At 42.5% G+C, this 15,744-nt stretch overlaps 1 protein-coding gene across 3 annotated transcripts in view; it reads left to right on the plus strand.

The window, feature by feature from the left end:
* Window positions 1–1,641: 1,641 nt before the first annotated feature.
* Window positions 1,642–15,744, plus strand: part of cadm2a (cell adhesion molecule 2a) — a 193,517-nt gene continuing 179,414 nt past the window's right edge. For all 3 annotated transcript variants that reach the window (XM_068599942.1, XM_068599946.1, XM_068599944.1), the window contains exon 1: window positions 1,642–2,058. In XM_068599942.1, the coding sequence (XP_068456043.1) occupies window positions 1,998–2,058 (61 nt within the window). In that variant the 5' untranslated portion in view covers window positions 1,642–1,997. The remainder of the gene's footprint in view (window positions 2,059–15,744) is intronic.

Genomic DNA, 15,744 nt, shown 5'->3' on the forward strand with positions numbered 1-15,744 from the left:
TAGTATATACAATGTGCTTCAAAGCCCAGGGCTCTGGGCGGACCCTTTATCTGCACACATTGGATGATAATGAGAGCGAGCCTTATTGGTTAGCTCATGGTTGCCACTCAGCTCTTCTTCAGTGCTAACAGTTGCACTGTTAACACTGTTTGCAATACATTTATATGATTTTGCGATTTCTATATTTGTTCCCACGGTTGTTTATAAAACATATCCAAATGCTACTCTTCCTCCGTGTTCTCAGTTCCTGAATACACAGAGTAGACATTGAACAACAGTGGCAGACATCCCATACCTCAGCCATGAACTCTACACCTCTCTGCTACACCGCTGACTCATCAACCCCCTGTACTGTGGAACCTCTCTCTCTCTCTCTCTCTCTCTCTCTCTCTCTCTCTCTCTCTCTCTCTCTCTCTCTCTCTCTCTCTCTCTCTCTCTATTTCTGTCTTAACAGCTTTCTCCAAAGGGCTCTAGACTGCTTCCACCCCCTGTCCTCTGCACCTTTACACGGTCTTGTCCCATCACATTCCACCTCACCTCTCCACCTCTCTGATTGTCCTCCGCAAGACAATTTTCAAAGCTCAGGCAGTTGTCAACCTTAATACTTCACAGCCCTGTAACCTGGATCATCACTATCAACAGAGTAGCAAGCAATGCAACATGTAAGGTACCCAGTTCATGTGTAAGGACAGCTCACACCCAGAAGCACGTTTGCATGCTCTTTCTCTGTTTTGAATTCTGAGCCCATTCTACCTTCACACTGCAAAAAATGATGCAGCTTGTCTCTCGGGTTTTACCCTTGTGTGGCTGACAAGGACAACGTCCATTTGAGACCCTTTGAGCATTGGGGTTCTCACCATATTTTCAAGCACTGAAATCACATTTACATTGCTATTTGCTGTACCATTGCTGAGATTTCCAGTTATAATATGCAAACTCTGTTATTAGTAGTGCATTACATTAATTTATTTTGCTTTGACTTTGTAGGGTTAGGGTTAGGAGAGGTATTTGCACAATCCTGATCCACTTCTTACCTCTCCACACATTTTGTTGTTGTATATGTAGGTGTGTAAGTGTGTTAGTGGCTATGTATGAAGTTGTAGCTTTATTTTGTATTAAAGCTACATGTATTTTCTTTATTTTGCAAACAATAAGATATAACTAGAATAAATTAAACTAGGTGAGATATGATAACACTTTTTTATTTAACACTATTTGGCAGGAAATGGTTGTGCAGCAGTTGCAGTACAAAGTAGGTAAGAGATCCAAAATACAAATAAATCCTCCATCCTTATTTTTTTCCAAAGCCATTCACTTTAGGAATATCACACACACTTATGCCAATAAATGGGACAGTCTTTTGTTTTGTTTTATGGACAAGGGGTGTAAACCATTGACTGTATGGAATGTGCAAGCTTTTTTTCTGTTCAGACTTGTAAACACTTACCGAGTTGAAATTGATATTTTTTGCAGCGGCCCCCGCTCCTCCTCCTCCTCCTCCATCCCCCCGCCCCCACTTCGGTAAACCTCAGGTCTTCGTGATTGGTTCGCCCCCCGCGTCCGTCAAAGCTGGGTGGGCGGGACTCAAACAATCCACTCGTGCTCCCCCTGCGCTGTGGATTGTGCGCCACAGCAGACCGAGAGCGGGGCAGACAGTAGTACAGCCGCGGCAGCATCGATACTCTGTGACCGGAGGACGACTGCTCTCCCTGGGGTTCCCTCTGCCGCTGTTCCCTCCTGCGAACCGAGCCGCTACTTTACCGCCGGTGCATCCCGCGACGTTGCTTTCGAAGAGTAGCGACACGTTTTCATAAGCAACACAGGCTTGTGAAGTCTGTTGTGTCAGCCCCGTTTCCCAGAAACGCACAAAAGACGCACACTCCCGCAAGTCCACCTGGATAGCTGACGAAGCAGTCCCGGTCCGCGTCGAGGTCCAGCGGGGAGGCACGAGGAGAAGTTAGCGCGGGAGGCGAGAGCCACGAAACTGCGGAGACAGGATGAATCTCAAGAGTCATTTGATTTTCACCCTCTACACTATTTATGGGATTCTTCTGAAAGGTGAGTCCGGGGCGAACGCTGCGTGTGCTTTGTGTCGGTGCTTTTGTTGTTGTTGTTGTTGTTGTTGTATGTTTGTGTAGACTCCGCGCGCATGTTACGGGCCAACAACGGGTCAGGGTAAAGGGGCAGCAGGACGGTCACACGCGGGTCCTGGCAGAAAGATGAGGAGCTCTCTCTCTCTCTCTCTCTCTCTCTCTCTCTCTCTCTCTCTCTCTCTCTCTCTCTCTCTCTCTCTCTTTCTCTCTCTCTCTCACACACACACACACACACACACACACACACACACACACACACACACACACACACACACGGGTTTCTCATTCTCAAGTGCATGTGTGTCTGTGCCTGCACGCGAGTGTACGTGCGTATGCAAACGAAACGTGCTTGACGTGAGACAGCTCGAAGAGAGGGAGAGAGAGAGAGAGAGGGAGAGGGAGATAAAGAGAGGGAGATAAAGAGAGGGAGAGCTCTTGTCCAGTAACATTCGGGATCTTTTGAATGTTCCTGTTCAGGAATGCGAGGAGTCTTATTTATATAATTGTACACGACAGACTGCAGCCACAGTCTGATGCAGCTCTTGCGTCTGTAATTGTGTCCTGTGCGTGAGTGGCAATGGAGCAAAAAAAAAGAGCCCGCGAGGAAGACACACCTCAACATGAAGTAACCAACCCCGCGGTTGTTTTTGACTTGCAGCACTCGCATGAGTCACACAGACACTGGCAACGTTTTTACGCACTGAACAGTTTGATGGAGCTCATCGCAGTCATGCAGAGCATTTTGATTCCAGATATCTGTTGTTTTCGTGTCAGATTTTGGACTTGTGTTTCTTTCGTGCAGGTGCGGTGTCAGTTGCGAGTGCGCACAGTCTAGTGAGCTGGGCGTGTGCAGTTTTTAAAGAAGGTTTTTTGCCAATAATCTCAAATGAGTTGGAGGAGCAGGTGCACTGGCCTGATGGGCATGTTCTCCATTAAATTCCGAACATTTAATTTTCGTTGGCGATATTAATGTGTATCTTCCTCTCAGTTCAACCCTTAAATTGTCAATATTCACAACACTGATATTTGCTCACGTATGGAAATCAATTTCACAACGACTGAACTCCATTTAGATCAATAAATTAGAATATTTTATCTGATCTTTATTTCAGATTTACGATAAATAACTCGCAAAAGTGTTCACCTGATGGGGGACCCGCCGGTAAACACCAGAATAAAGTGACATTGGGGGTCAAGGTCACATTGAGTGCGTGTCTGTTTGTAAGATGTATAAATATATATTTTATATGTATTAAAGTGGAAACTGCATAGACAAATGGCTGGAAAAAAACATACAAACTGCAACTACTGTAGCTTCCTTATAATTATTTAATATGCTTACAATTGTGTTATCACAGATGTGTGAGTAACAACTAAGTAAGTTTGGGACAATGCACTCCACAGAAAGTGAATTATTGGGCTATAATCATTTGATGTTATGATATTGTTTATTATGGCTATTATTATATTGTTACTAGACATCATCATCACATGTTGTGTTCATATCAGGCTTCTATTTTGAAGATACTGTGCAGACGCACATTTTCCCCTGGTGATGAATAAAGTATGTATCTATCTACCTCTGGGGAACATGCTTTTCTTTCCGAATAGTTCCACTATTTACAAATCTGATGTAGAGTTGTATGACACGACCCAGTGGTATTATTTGTGGTCCTTTTCGTAGCACACTTAACGACGGTGTTACTGTACTGGTACGAGATGGAAGTCGGATAGTTTGGCAAGCAAGGAAATAAAGTAAGATGTATTTATGTGCGAAGTTTAAAAGGGAACACATCTTGAATTTCTGGACTGGTACATTCAGGCTGTGCTCAACAGTGGCAGGAGGCTGATGGATTTACTCCAAAACAACTGTCAGTCGAACAGCAGGGCCACATACGCCACGCTGAGATTCAGTTTTGTCATATAAAGTCCATTTCATCCCACTCAAATCATATCAAGATGCATTTAAGGCATTTACGATATCAGAACAGATTCATCAACACGAAAGTCTTGACTTTAACTGCTGTTTTCCACACAAGTAAATGAGAAATCTCAATCGAGACATCAATTGTCCTTGATTCCCTTGATCATTTGTTGTCGTCGCTTTGAAGTGTGCGCGTGTGTCTGCACATGAGAGAGAGTGTGGGAGCTGTCCTTCCTAAATAACCAGAAATGATTAAGGCCATTCTTGACAAAATTGATTGATATGTAATGAGCTATCTTAGTATATCTGGTATATTTTACATCTTGCACTATTATTGCTGCAACAAGGCCTTTATTTTACTCTTTACTCTCATAAAGGTGGCACACTCATTACAAATGTGTTGGTGTTCCTGCATGTGTGTGTGTGTGTGTGTGTGTGTGTTTGCATAATATTCCTGCAAATGTGTGCCTTGTTTGTTTAGCTTGTGTCTGAAGGCCTAAGTAAAGACATAACGGTGGCGGTTACAGCAAAGTGCATGTCAGGCTCACTTCATGTGTGGCTCCCCACACACCCTCACGTCACTCTCCCTCTCTCCCCTCCTCTCTCCCTAACCCTGAAGAGGATAATGCTAGGCTGCTTGATTTGAACAGTCATCTTGCGGCGCAAGACCTATTATTGTATAGGTTCCACACAGCAGGCAGGTCAGCCCCCTCCTGAATGAAGTCTATCTCGCCGAAGCCATATCCGTGCGTTCGGTAAATGACAGCTGTTTCATCCCCTCTGGCCCGGTGCCAGCTGGCATCAAGAGATCCAGACACACTGAATCTCTGTCACAGACAAGACCTGCGCGGTATATAGTGTGAACGTGAAGTGTTGTGATGGAGGTTGTTGTTTACCAACAGCCCGAGTTGTTAACATATTATCCAGTGTGTCTCATGTGCCCATGCCGGAGCCAGAGAAAACCGCCTGTTATGCAAATGTGCCTCTTACGTAAGAGCTCGGGGCTGAGCAGCAGGCGAGGGGAGATGGAGGCAAGAGAGCAAGAGAGAGAAAGAGGAAGATGTTCTAGAATAGAGGAGTTGATGTAAGAGTGATGTGGGAGGAGAGGTGTGGAGGAGGAATGTTCAAGCTCCCCAGCTAAAGTCTGTGATATGTGCACTGGTTGTTTGCTGTGTGGATGGCCGTTTATCTCTGCTGCTCTGCCTGTTTCCCGCTAGTCTTTCTGTTTTTGAACTCTGATCTTGCTAGCCTAAATACAAACCCCCGCTGAGGGATGTGTTTATCCCCGCAGTGAGTCTAAGCCGCTGAAGGCTGACCCTCCATCCCTCTGTACTTCCGTCCATTCCTCCCTCGCTTCATCCTCCAGTCCTGGTATGGCGCTTTGTGCCGCAGCAGCGTGGGAAAGCTTCTGATAACAAGCGGCCTTGTGTGTGTGTGTGTTTGCAGAGCCACTGATTACACGGGAGAAAACAAGATGTTCTCTCTTTCTTGATCAGTTGCACTCGCCCTCCTCCCACTCCTGTGTGTTTGCGAGTGTGTTCATTTTCATGGACACGCTTTGACAGGTAGAACATGTGAGGTGTGCCGCACCTTAAACCGATGCCATGAAGCTTCAATGCTGAGAATCCTCAGTAGAGCAGCCCTGGCTCAATGTGCATCACACACACACACACACACACACACACACACACACACACACACACACACACACACACACACACACACACACACACACACACACAGACACATGGCGCTCACTCCACTGTGGATTCATTGCTGCTCTGCCAAGGGATTTCCCATGATCAAAGCCAGTCTTTTGTTAGTCCAGGTGTTAAAAAGTTAAAACAGAAAGGAGGAGGCTGGAAGGGAACGTGGTTGGATTCAGAGCTCACAGGTTCTCCGTGGCAGAGCAGAAATGTGCTTCTCCAGGAACACTTCCAATGAACCTGCCACCTGTTCCAACTCTTTCTCATATTGGTACACATATTTGGTGCAGGTTTTGCTTTGGATTGTGCCGCTATGACAAGTTAAATACAGACGCTCGTACAGCGTGTTTAGACATAGGGATGAAATGAGGCACGAGGCCAGTAATTGTTAAGCTTTAATACACATGTAGTCGCAGATGGTAGAGATTCACAAGTGGCAAAAAAGGAACCTGGCAAGACACCACGAAGGAGTGAAAAGTTTTAAGCTTCATGCAAATGTTCTCCGATGTGCACAGCTCAGCTCCCAAAGCAGCCTGTGTGTGGAAATCTCCGAGGCTTTTATAAGCTTGCAAAATGGGATGCGCCCAAACTGAATGATGGCGCTGCCTGACGATACCAGTCCAGTAACGCTAGATATGGATAGGTGAGAAAGATTTAGCCAAGCTAACATTCCCCTCAAAAGATAATGAACAACTCTAAATGAACTCTGGGAATCAGCTGAGGACTCATACATGACTTGCAGATCCCCAGGTCTCCCCATTTTGTTGGCCCACACACGCACGACTAAAGCTTTAAAGCAGTTACTTGCTTTACTAAATCCTGGCAAGTTAGTTGGCTGAGTGATGGCGCTGATGCACCTTCACGCTTCACAAGTGGTTGAAAAAAATAGCTTCAATTCTATCATGTCACATTCATAAGATAGTAATTCTAATTACTACAGTATATTATTTTAGCCACAGTGAAAGGTACATATTCCCATTATGGTGATGAAGTGTGAGGTAGCGTCCTGGTTACAGATACAGAAGATGTCACTAACGAGTTTCTAATCCGCAAATTAACATTTTTCGCAGGGAATCGATGTAGAGTAAATTTAGATTTGTAATTTGGCATCACAGCTGCGTTTCATGTTTCTTAGGCAGAGTGTAATTCTAAAGCCAGCCCTAAGCGAGAGAAGGGAGAGATGAAATACAGCCTCCCATGGAGAATGTAGAGAATACGAGCCCACAGGTGGATTTGGCTGCAACGGCAGCAGACAGATAGTTTTCACCCTAAATAGACCTCCCAGTAGGTGGAAGAAGTATGCAAGCTCAGCTAGCATATCAGCTGATGAAGCTTTTTTTCAAGGTTTACGCAAAGCTATTTATGTATCCTCGACAGAATATGAACTAATGTGCATTTCTAGATGTGGAACTTTTGTGATGAGAAAAAACAATTACAGTTTGAAAAGAACACTTTGAGGTTGCGTAGGTTTTAATTTGTATCCAGTACATTGTGAGCCGATACTATGCGGTGAACTTTAGATTTGATATGATGCGTCGTATTCATAGGGAAACTGAACGGTTCTTGTTTTGGTCAACTTCTCTGGTGTGCCTTGATTGACGAGCAAACTTTCTCTGATCTTTGGCTTCTTTTGTTTGAGTCAGGCTTCAGCGATCAGATATAATCTAGCCATACGAGTCACGCACAAGCACACACATTGGAAAAGCCATATAGTGTGTTAGTGAGTGTGAGCGCATCAGCCTGTGTGTACGCGGGCATGCATATGTGATGTCTGTATTAGCATTGAATTCTGAAGGATTAGCGAGTGGCTAATCTGAAGTCTCCAGTCTTTGACAAGCCATGTGTCACTAATCTCAAACACTCTGGAATTAAGACACACAAACACAATCACCTTTTGGATTAAAACTCCCCAAACAGAGGGTGTTTATAATCTTTCCCTCCAACCAGTAAAAGCCAAAGGAAGGTTCAAGATGAAGAAAAAAAAATGAAATAAGAAAACCCCAAGACAATTACAATATGTACTACCTCTCTTTCTCTCATACATACTGCAGGCACACTTGCAAGTAAGCAAACAAACAAAGAGAGGACATTTAACATGTACTTTCAGCGCCCTACAGGTCCTCTTAACAACTCTTAGCCGAGATAATGTTCTTTTTATTTTGTGTGCCCTTTCATCTGACAGCTTCTTTTCATACAACTCCCTGAGGGCCAGAGTCTGGAGACTTGGTAGTACATGTTACAGTAATCATTTTCTTCAAACGGAGATAAAGATACGGACAGCCGTGACTCTGCCGAGTCCCTGAGCTCTTCTGCCCTAACTCTGATACTGTTTGGGGACTCTTGTTTCTATTCTTGACACACATGTATGCGGCCAAAGCAAAGGCAGCTCATATTGTGTACAGTATCATTCTCACGCCATATGTGTACACCAAAAACACACACTGGTACAAATATACATGTACAGTTTCAAGACAACAGTGAGGAAACGACAGACGTGATTTGTTTTCAGGGACTGAATTTGCTGGATTTAACATGCTTTTTTTTTTCAACTTTACTGCTACGATTTGGCAACGAGATGGGAACAAACCAACACATCTCTTCTCTACTGAAGCGTCACTTTTTTACTATTCTTATGTAGTCTAAGGTTCATTAAAAGGAATGTCCAGTTGGTTTATGGACAGGAAATGAACCTATATCCACAGAAAATCCCATAGGTGCTCCCCGAGTCCCTATTTATTTATTTTTTAAGTCACCTCTACTATTCTATACAGTAATCCTGGAAATAACATCCCTTTTTAATGCCAGTTCCTTCTGGTGGCTGTTACACATTTTTAATGGACACTCACACTTGTTAATTTGGCATTGCCATGATTGTTTTCTTCAAATTGGCTTGAAAATAGCTCTATCCATCTTAGACATTTTTAACATCACAGTTCTTTAATATCGTGCAAAGTATTCATTTAGTGCTTAATCGCTTTACTTGTACTTAAACAATAGATATGGAATTATGTCATGATACTAATTGAAAAGCAGGATTTACTGCATCCACAAATGCAGATCTGTGCTCTTGTTTTAGCGTCGCGGTCTCAGAGGAAGCCTAGAAGTAGCTAAAGCTAATTGAAATATAATTCCCCAAAGACACATGTTCATGTTAATTGACTTTCTGTGTGTGTGTGTTTGTGTGTGTGTGTGTCTGTGTGTGTGTGTGCGTGCACACTCAAGTGTGTATGTGTGTAGGTTTTTGTATTCATAGTATCGCCAGAAGTCACTTTCTTGTCCCTTGTCTAATCAACAGCTTAAGGGTCCTCCCACATCTTAATTCAGTTTCTGAAAGCTATTAGACAATCTTTTGGATGAGCCATTTCTAAGCACTTTTAATGTTGTGAAATGATGCAGTTAAAATCCACTGATGTTGTCTTAAACTCAAATTGATCTTGGCCTTCCATTTTGGTTTTGGTGCACACCGTAAACCCGAGCAGTTTTTTGGGCCGTGTTGTTTCAGTTCTTATATTTCTCAGGCAAGTGGTAATGTAAAGAACAATAGGGCTTCAGATGAGAGCAAATGGAGGATTTCCAGAAGGCCGTGTGTGTGTGTGTGTGTGTGCAAGTGCGTGTGTGTGTGTGTGTTTGTGTGGGTGTGTGTGTGTGTGTGTGCGCATGTGTGTGTGTCCTTGCACAGGTTTCTGTGTGTGTTTCCGTGTGAAGTAGAAAGAACGCATATTTTGTGTAAAGCCCTAGAATTAAAACTGCAGGTGTGAAATATCATCCAATTGAAAAGGTTTCACACTCATGCTCTGTTAACAGACACAAATAAACACACACCAAGCATAATGCAGTGAAAACTTTGACCATCACCTCCGAGTGACATGTGAAGTGGGCTTTCAGAAGAGCTTTTTTTAATGCTGTGCTCATAGTCCCTTTTTGTTAGACATTCAAGTACATTTATGTTTTACATATCTCCTTAAATAAAGTACTTTATTATTGATGTGTCCTTGCAACTGTAAATGTCTTCATTCCTCGCTGCATGACGACTTTATGTCTGTGATTTTCTACCAGTATGGATCCGACTTCTAAGGACAATTTTAAAATCCTATATTAGTTCTAAGTTTGGAGTCTGCCGCTTTCTGTGTCGAGATTGCTCTAGGCCTGTGGTAGAGGGGAGGGAAGATGGAGTCAAGTGAGACAATTTATAACAGTTAAAAACCAAATGAACTGAGACCCTTGGCTTGGGTGAGCGAGCGGCAGCATACATAATGTGCCTTAGGGATTTCTTTTCCACACACAGAGTGTGTGTGTGTGTGTGTGTGTGTGTGTGTGTGTGTGTGTGTGTGTGTGTGTGCGTGTGCCCAAGCTAGCAAACACATAGCCTCCACCATCTGTCTCTGTTTGCCACATTGCAAATCCATTATTTGCTACACAACATTATTCCCCCCACCCTAAGTGGCACACACCCCTGAGCTCACTTCCACTATCCTACTCAGTGGAACGGTGACAATTTGCAAACCGCATACACATCTTTGTTGAAGATGCCGTGGCACGTTTCCAGCTGGATTTTAATACATATTTTCATGCTCCATTTGCATTTTTGTAAGTTGGTGTTTAGCATTGATGGTTTGAGATTTTACAAGCTTGTTTGCTTGTTCCCGCTGTTTCACGTGTTGGTTTGTGTGATATTCTCTAGTGGTCCCTGTTGGACTGTCACTGGACTTGAATAATCATGTCACCTCCAAAATTATTAATATTTTGCATTTTGGCAAACACACACACACAAACACACCCACACACCCACACACAAACACTGCATGAGTCTGGCTACGGTTTGGCTCAGTAGTTTTATAGCTAACTCATCTCCACTTCTAATCAAAAAGCGTCCCCAGCTCTGAACCTCCTGCTGAGGAACCAAAGAAGTTATTATGTTTTTAAATGGCCCCCAATTACGGGTAATTTCACCGCCTATCTTAAAGCTATTTGCTATTCTCTCACTTTGCTCCGGTTGGGTAGAGCCAGTATTGTGCTTCGTAAAAAACGACTAGACAAGTTAGACAAACAGCAGATGCATTCTTTCAAAAAACAGAATGGTCTCCCTTTCCTGCACTCCTTCTCTGTTTCTTCTCATCTCTTATCATTAGAAATGGGTAACACAGTTTGCTCTATTCCTCCTTTATCTTCCTCATTAGTGTGTGTTTCACAGTGCACTCAATTACTCAGTCCATCACTCTCCTTTACACACAAGTCAAAAGCTTCCACTGGCTGAAGTAAGTCGAACTCCTCACGTAGTAGGAATCTAGTAAGACTCATTAGTCGTGAGTGATGCCAAAATTGTGCATTCACATGCATTACATAAACATTTTAAATATGTTGTATGCAGTGCTTGTTTTGAAACTATTTTAGTGTAGCCTTGTCAGTTCACATGCTTGATGCTTCATGTCTAAGCTTCATAACTTCTACAGTGCCAGTCAAAGCCTTACTGCCATGGCAATTTACAATTTTAAATGTAAATCTATTGCCCACCTGGGAAGTGCGTTTAGCACAGCTGGATTAGTTTTGATGGATTGGATTTCCGCTGTAGTCTGGCTGCATGTTTCACATTTGGCAGCAGTCATTTATTTTTAGATTGTTTGACATTTCAGCAACAGCAGCCTTTTTCACTGGAGAATTTTTCAAGACATTTTCTTTAGAAATGTGTCACTGCTCCTGGTAGCATTCTTGTATATCACCTGGTTGTTTCATATCTAGATAAAAGGAGTAAAAGAAACCATCTTTTCATAAAGTGAACTACAGCAAATGTAGAATACAAAGGTCAAACCATTACATTTATGAATAACAAGTAACATACTTATGGAACAGTTGCTATTAAACCCATTCATGCAGCTGCACTAAGTGACTTACTTGCTAATTTTTTTGATTATCTTAATCTAAGAAACACTAACGGTCATTTCTAACATTGTCTTTTTGAAGCTGCAACTGTATATTTCCTTCTCTCACTGCTTCTTTCTCTCCCTTTGCAAATTCATGCTATGGCTACAATCTCAGACGAGTTTGCCGACATGCTAATGTTGCAATATGTGTATCCAGATCAAATGGACCAGCTAATGCTAATCTCTGCTAATCCTCTGAGAAGCACCCTGAGTGCAACATTATCGTGCTACTCTGTAGTTGAGATGGAAAGTAGAAGAGAAGGGACAGAAAAATGGTGAATGGAGATATCAGCATGGCAAATATTAAATTATAACGGCTGACGCGCAAATCCTCACACCAGTGGTCACCTTCCAACGCTCGCTTCTACACACACACACACACACACACACACACACACACACACACACACACACACACGGCATACACATGCACACAGTGCTGCAGACACAAGCTATTACTGAAAAGATCGGCCCAAAATCTCCCGGCATGGCAGCAATAATGAGACAGTGTTAACCACAGTTTCACTGAGCTGGTAAATGGTAGACTACTCTCCAGGACTCAGCGCTGATCCTAAGCCCTTGTCGTAATGCACTAGTCACCCTAATCCTGACCTTATTAAAACTGAGCCATAAAGGAGTCATATCTTTTAGGCTGTAGTAGTTCTTCAATACAGATGGTCCTAGCTCAGCCTGTGTGAGAGGAGGTGACCTTCACATGACATAATCCTGGAGCCACCTTTCACCCCCATGGGCATTATGGTCATGGAGCCGAGGTAACGGCAGAGATACATTTTGAATTTCTGATGAATTCATTAAGAATAGGCAAAATTGGGTTCTAAGAAAAGTGCAGTGTGTAAACTGTGCAGATTACAGAAATAGTGGCCTCCAGTCTGTCTGACATGTCCTGTTTGATATGAACCATTTCCATGTTCACACACTATGGTCATACAATTTGATACTCTGCTCTACGTACTGTATTCCACATGGCAGCAAGAGATCAGCAGTAAATTTACACAATTTCAAGCTCATATCCACATGGCAAATATATAGTGATGGCATGGGTTTTCTTATCCAACATCTTTAATGAAAAGCTGTATTTTTTATATATTTTCATGAGATCAAGGCCTGCACTAGTCTTTAAGTGCTTTCATGTCCCACATTGTGCAGCTCTACTTGAATCAGATTGATCAGTAAAGGATAATCATGAAATTGATGAATTGCAATTTCTCTAATCTCTCATAAATACATGGCTCTGTTGGAGTGATGGCATATGTTGATTCCAAAACTTGTTTCTCACACTTTTGGGTTCATTAAGTCTCCAAAGAGATATCACTGCATATGTAGGTCTGCCCCTCCCATAGATGTATGACATTTAAATCAATGACTCTTTCCCACTTTAATTTAAACCAAATCGCTGACATTATGGTGCATTACGTCTATACATTAAGAATACATCAAGTAATACCAGACTGAATGTACTTGTGAAGCAACTAAGTAGGCATTTATTTTCTAATTTGTATCAAATTAGGCCTTTTAAAGTATGCCGCTATACCAAACAGAAAAATGCGACTTGAACTGCTTGCAGGGCTTTCATCCCTTTCCAGCTTGATTAGAAAAACTAATAGCATAATCCCTGAAGTCCCAGCAGTGCTCCTGATATCCAATGGGTACTTGACATTCAAAGGAGACCACCGTTGATAGAAAAGATAACAGGAAAGAGAAAGCAGGAAAAGCAACAGGGAACGGGGATAGGTTGTTTTGAGATGTTAGGCGCGTATGTCTTGAGCCCGTGGCTCGGCTAGCATCCTGAGTAACATGTTCGCGGCCACTGCCGTGCCAATGCTCCTGTTATGTCTCACCGGGATGAGATGAGACATGGATGAGGGTAACCGCAAGACATTGTGTGTGTGTGTGTGTGTGTGCATGTGTGTGTGTGTGAGTGTGTGTAGGTCATAAATAGGTTGAGGGTGAGGGGGATAAGAAAATTAGAAGGTTGTGACGCTAACAGGATCAATGAGGGAGAATAGAGGAATTCCTATATCACATCAGCGTCTGCTCTATCCAGACAGGAACTGGAGCAGAGACAGATTAACCCGGAGAATTTAAAAAAATTGAAATAGATTAAAGACAGTGCAGTGGGGGGGAAGTAGAATAGCCCAAAAAACGAACAGCAGCCATGCGTGAGATATTCAGGAAATGAGGCTTGACAATATGGAGCTCAAAACACACAAACCCACGCACACAATCTCACAAATATGTCTAGTATGCACAATCAAGGTTTTTAACCATTCATTATGTATGCAGGCACAAGAGATTTCATTTTCCTCTCTGAGCATCTCAAATAATGTAATAACATGGTTTATATGTTTTTCTCCCCTTTATCTTTATGCATCTCCTTGCGCTCCCCAACACTCTCTCTTTCCTATCTGGATGTTTCATTCCTCGCTTTCCCCCGACACCTCACTCACCAGCGTCACCCGGGGCTTTCATCCCGGCAGGGTGCTTCCTTTATGAGAGTACTCCAATTGGCAGACAAGCGCCCTTGTCAGACACCATTCATTGCACTTGCATAGATATGAAAGTGTTTTAACAAGCACTACTGAGTTTTGTGGTACAGCGGAAACTGCATACCAATGCAAATGCAGATCATGTGACCAAATTAAAGAGGCAGTGAAGTTTGGAGACAGTTCTGTTGATGTCCTTGTCACACATAAAATAAAAAAAAGTTTCACTGCAGCTGCTCCAAGGTAGTGAGTAAGTTAGGTTTGCTTTGCTGATATCCGTGGAGAATTTGGACATATAAATGCAGCAGGGAAGTTAACTGAGCCGGATACTGTTAGCACATTTTCAGAATTTGATTCTCTTGTATTCAATTTGGTTAAATATATATATATATATATCTCCACTTAATCTTGGCTGTCACTACAATAACTTGGTATTCAGATACTAAGGCACGTGCTGTATAATCAAATATGCTAATGTCTACTGTATATTCTGAGCAAGTGAACGAGGCACAAAAGTAATTTATCCGTAAGATTAATAATAGCTGTTACATAGCTGTAATATCTGGACAGAAACAACCAGTTAGAATTGACCCACATGAATTGTCTTTTTTGATAGCTACATGACATCGTCACTGCATAAATTATAGATGGTTCCGTGATGTTGGGGTTTGAATAGAAAGTGTTGAAAAGGATGTTTGACTCGGGGAGATAAACACTAAAATCTAATGAGAGGAATGAATAGTCATCCAAAAAGTGGATTTTTCTCCCAGCTTACCCATTCAAATTGACTACTTCTATTGCCCCTGATCTTTTTCATTTTGTTGTTACAACTCCTGATAATGTCCCTTTTGATTCCAAGTATTTTTTAACATTTACTGTCACAAACGTTCAGGCAAGAGAACCTGCAGCTCTGATCAGCACTTTAACATGCGATCATCTTCGTGTGATCTGTAACAACGGTCTACCTGTATTGTGGATCTACTGTGCAAATAATGTTTTGAAATGTATTTTGAGCAAATAATCTTTCACCATCAGCGTCAAATTGAAGTGAGAATTCTAATCCCAGCAAGCCACCATATCAACATGAATTGATCATGACTGTCTTCCACTTATTGCAACTCCTCCTAGAAAGTAGCCATGTTCTCAGCAAGTTTTCAAAACGTCAAAGATGCAAGGTTTGAGACTAAAATGGCACTAGACGGTTGTGACGGTCTGCCATGTCATTATGTTGCTCCGGATCAATTTTTTCTCTCTGTGCTGGTTAAATGAGTGTGAGTGAAATTTAGGAAAGTCTATCCCGAAAGTAGCTTGATCTTCTGCAGGCAGCTCCAGCAGAGAGCCTGAATGTCTTAAAAGGAGCTTTGTCATCATAACCGAGGGTTCTACATCCACGGTACAATGATCTAGGCCACAAGGACGCTGTCTCTGAAAATATAGAAAGTGGCTGCTTTATAGACCATGACATATAATTTCCTCTTTTCAGAATGATGCGTACAGTGCTCTGTTTCCATCAGAATGCACCCAGGCTGTACTGATGAATCTGTTACACCAGCAAGCTACGTTCCTTTCATTTCATTCTGTGTCCTTTACACTCTTGTT

The sequence above is a fragment of the Clinocottus analis genome, unplaced genomic scaffold (assembly GCF_023055335.1).
Source record: "Clinocottus analis isolate CAN_PGR_092001 unplaced genomic scaffold, fCliAna1.0.p SCAF_5, whole genome shotgun sequence".
NCBI classification, from domain to species: domain Eukaryota; kingdom Metazoa; phylum Chordata; class Actinopteri; order Perciformes; family Cottidae; genus Clinocottus; species Clinocottus analis.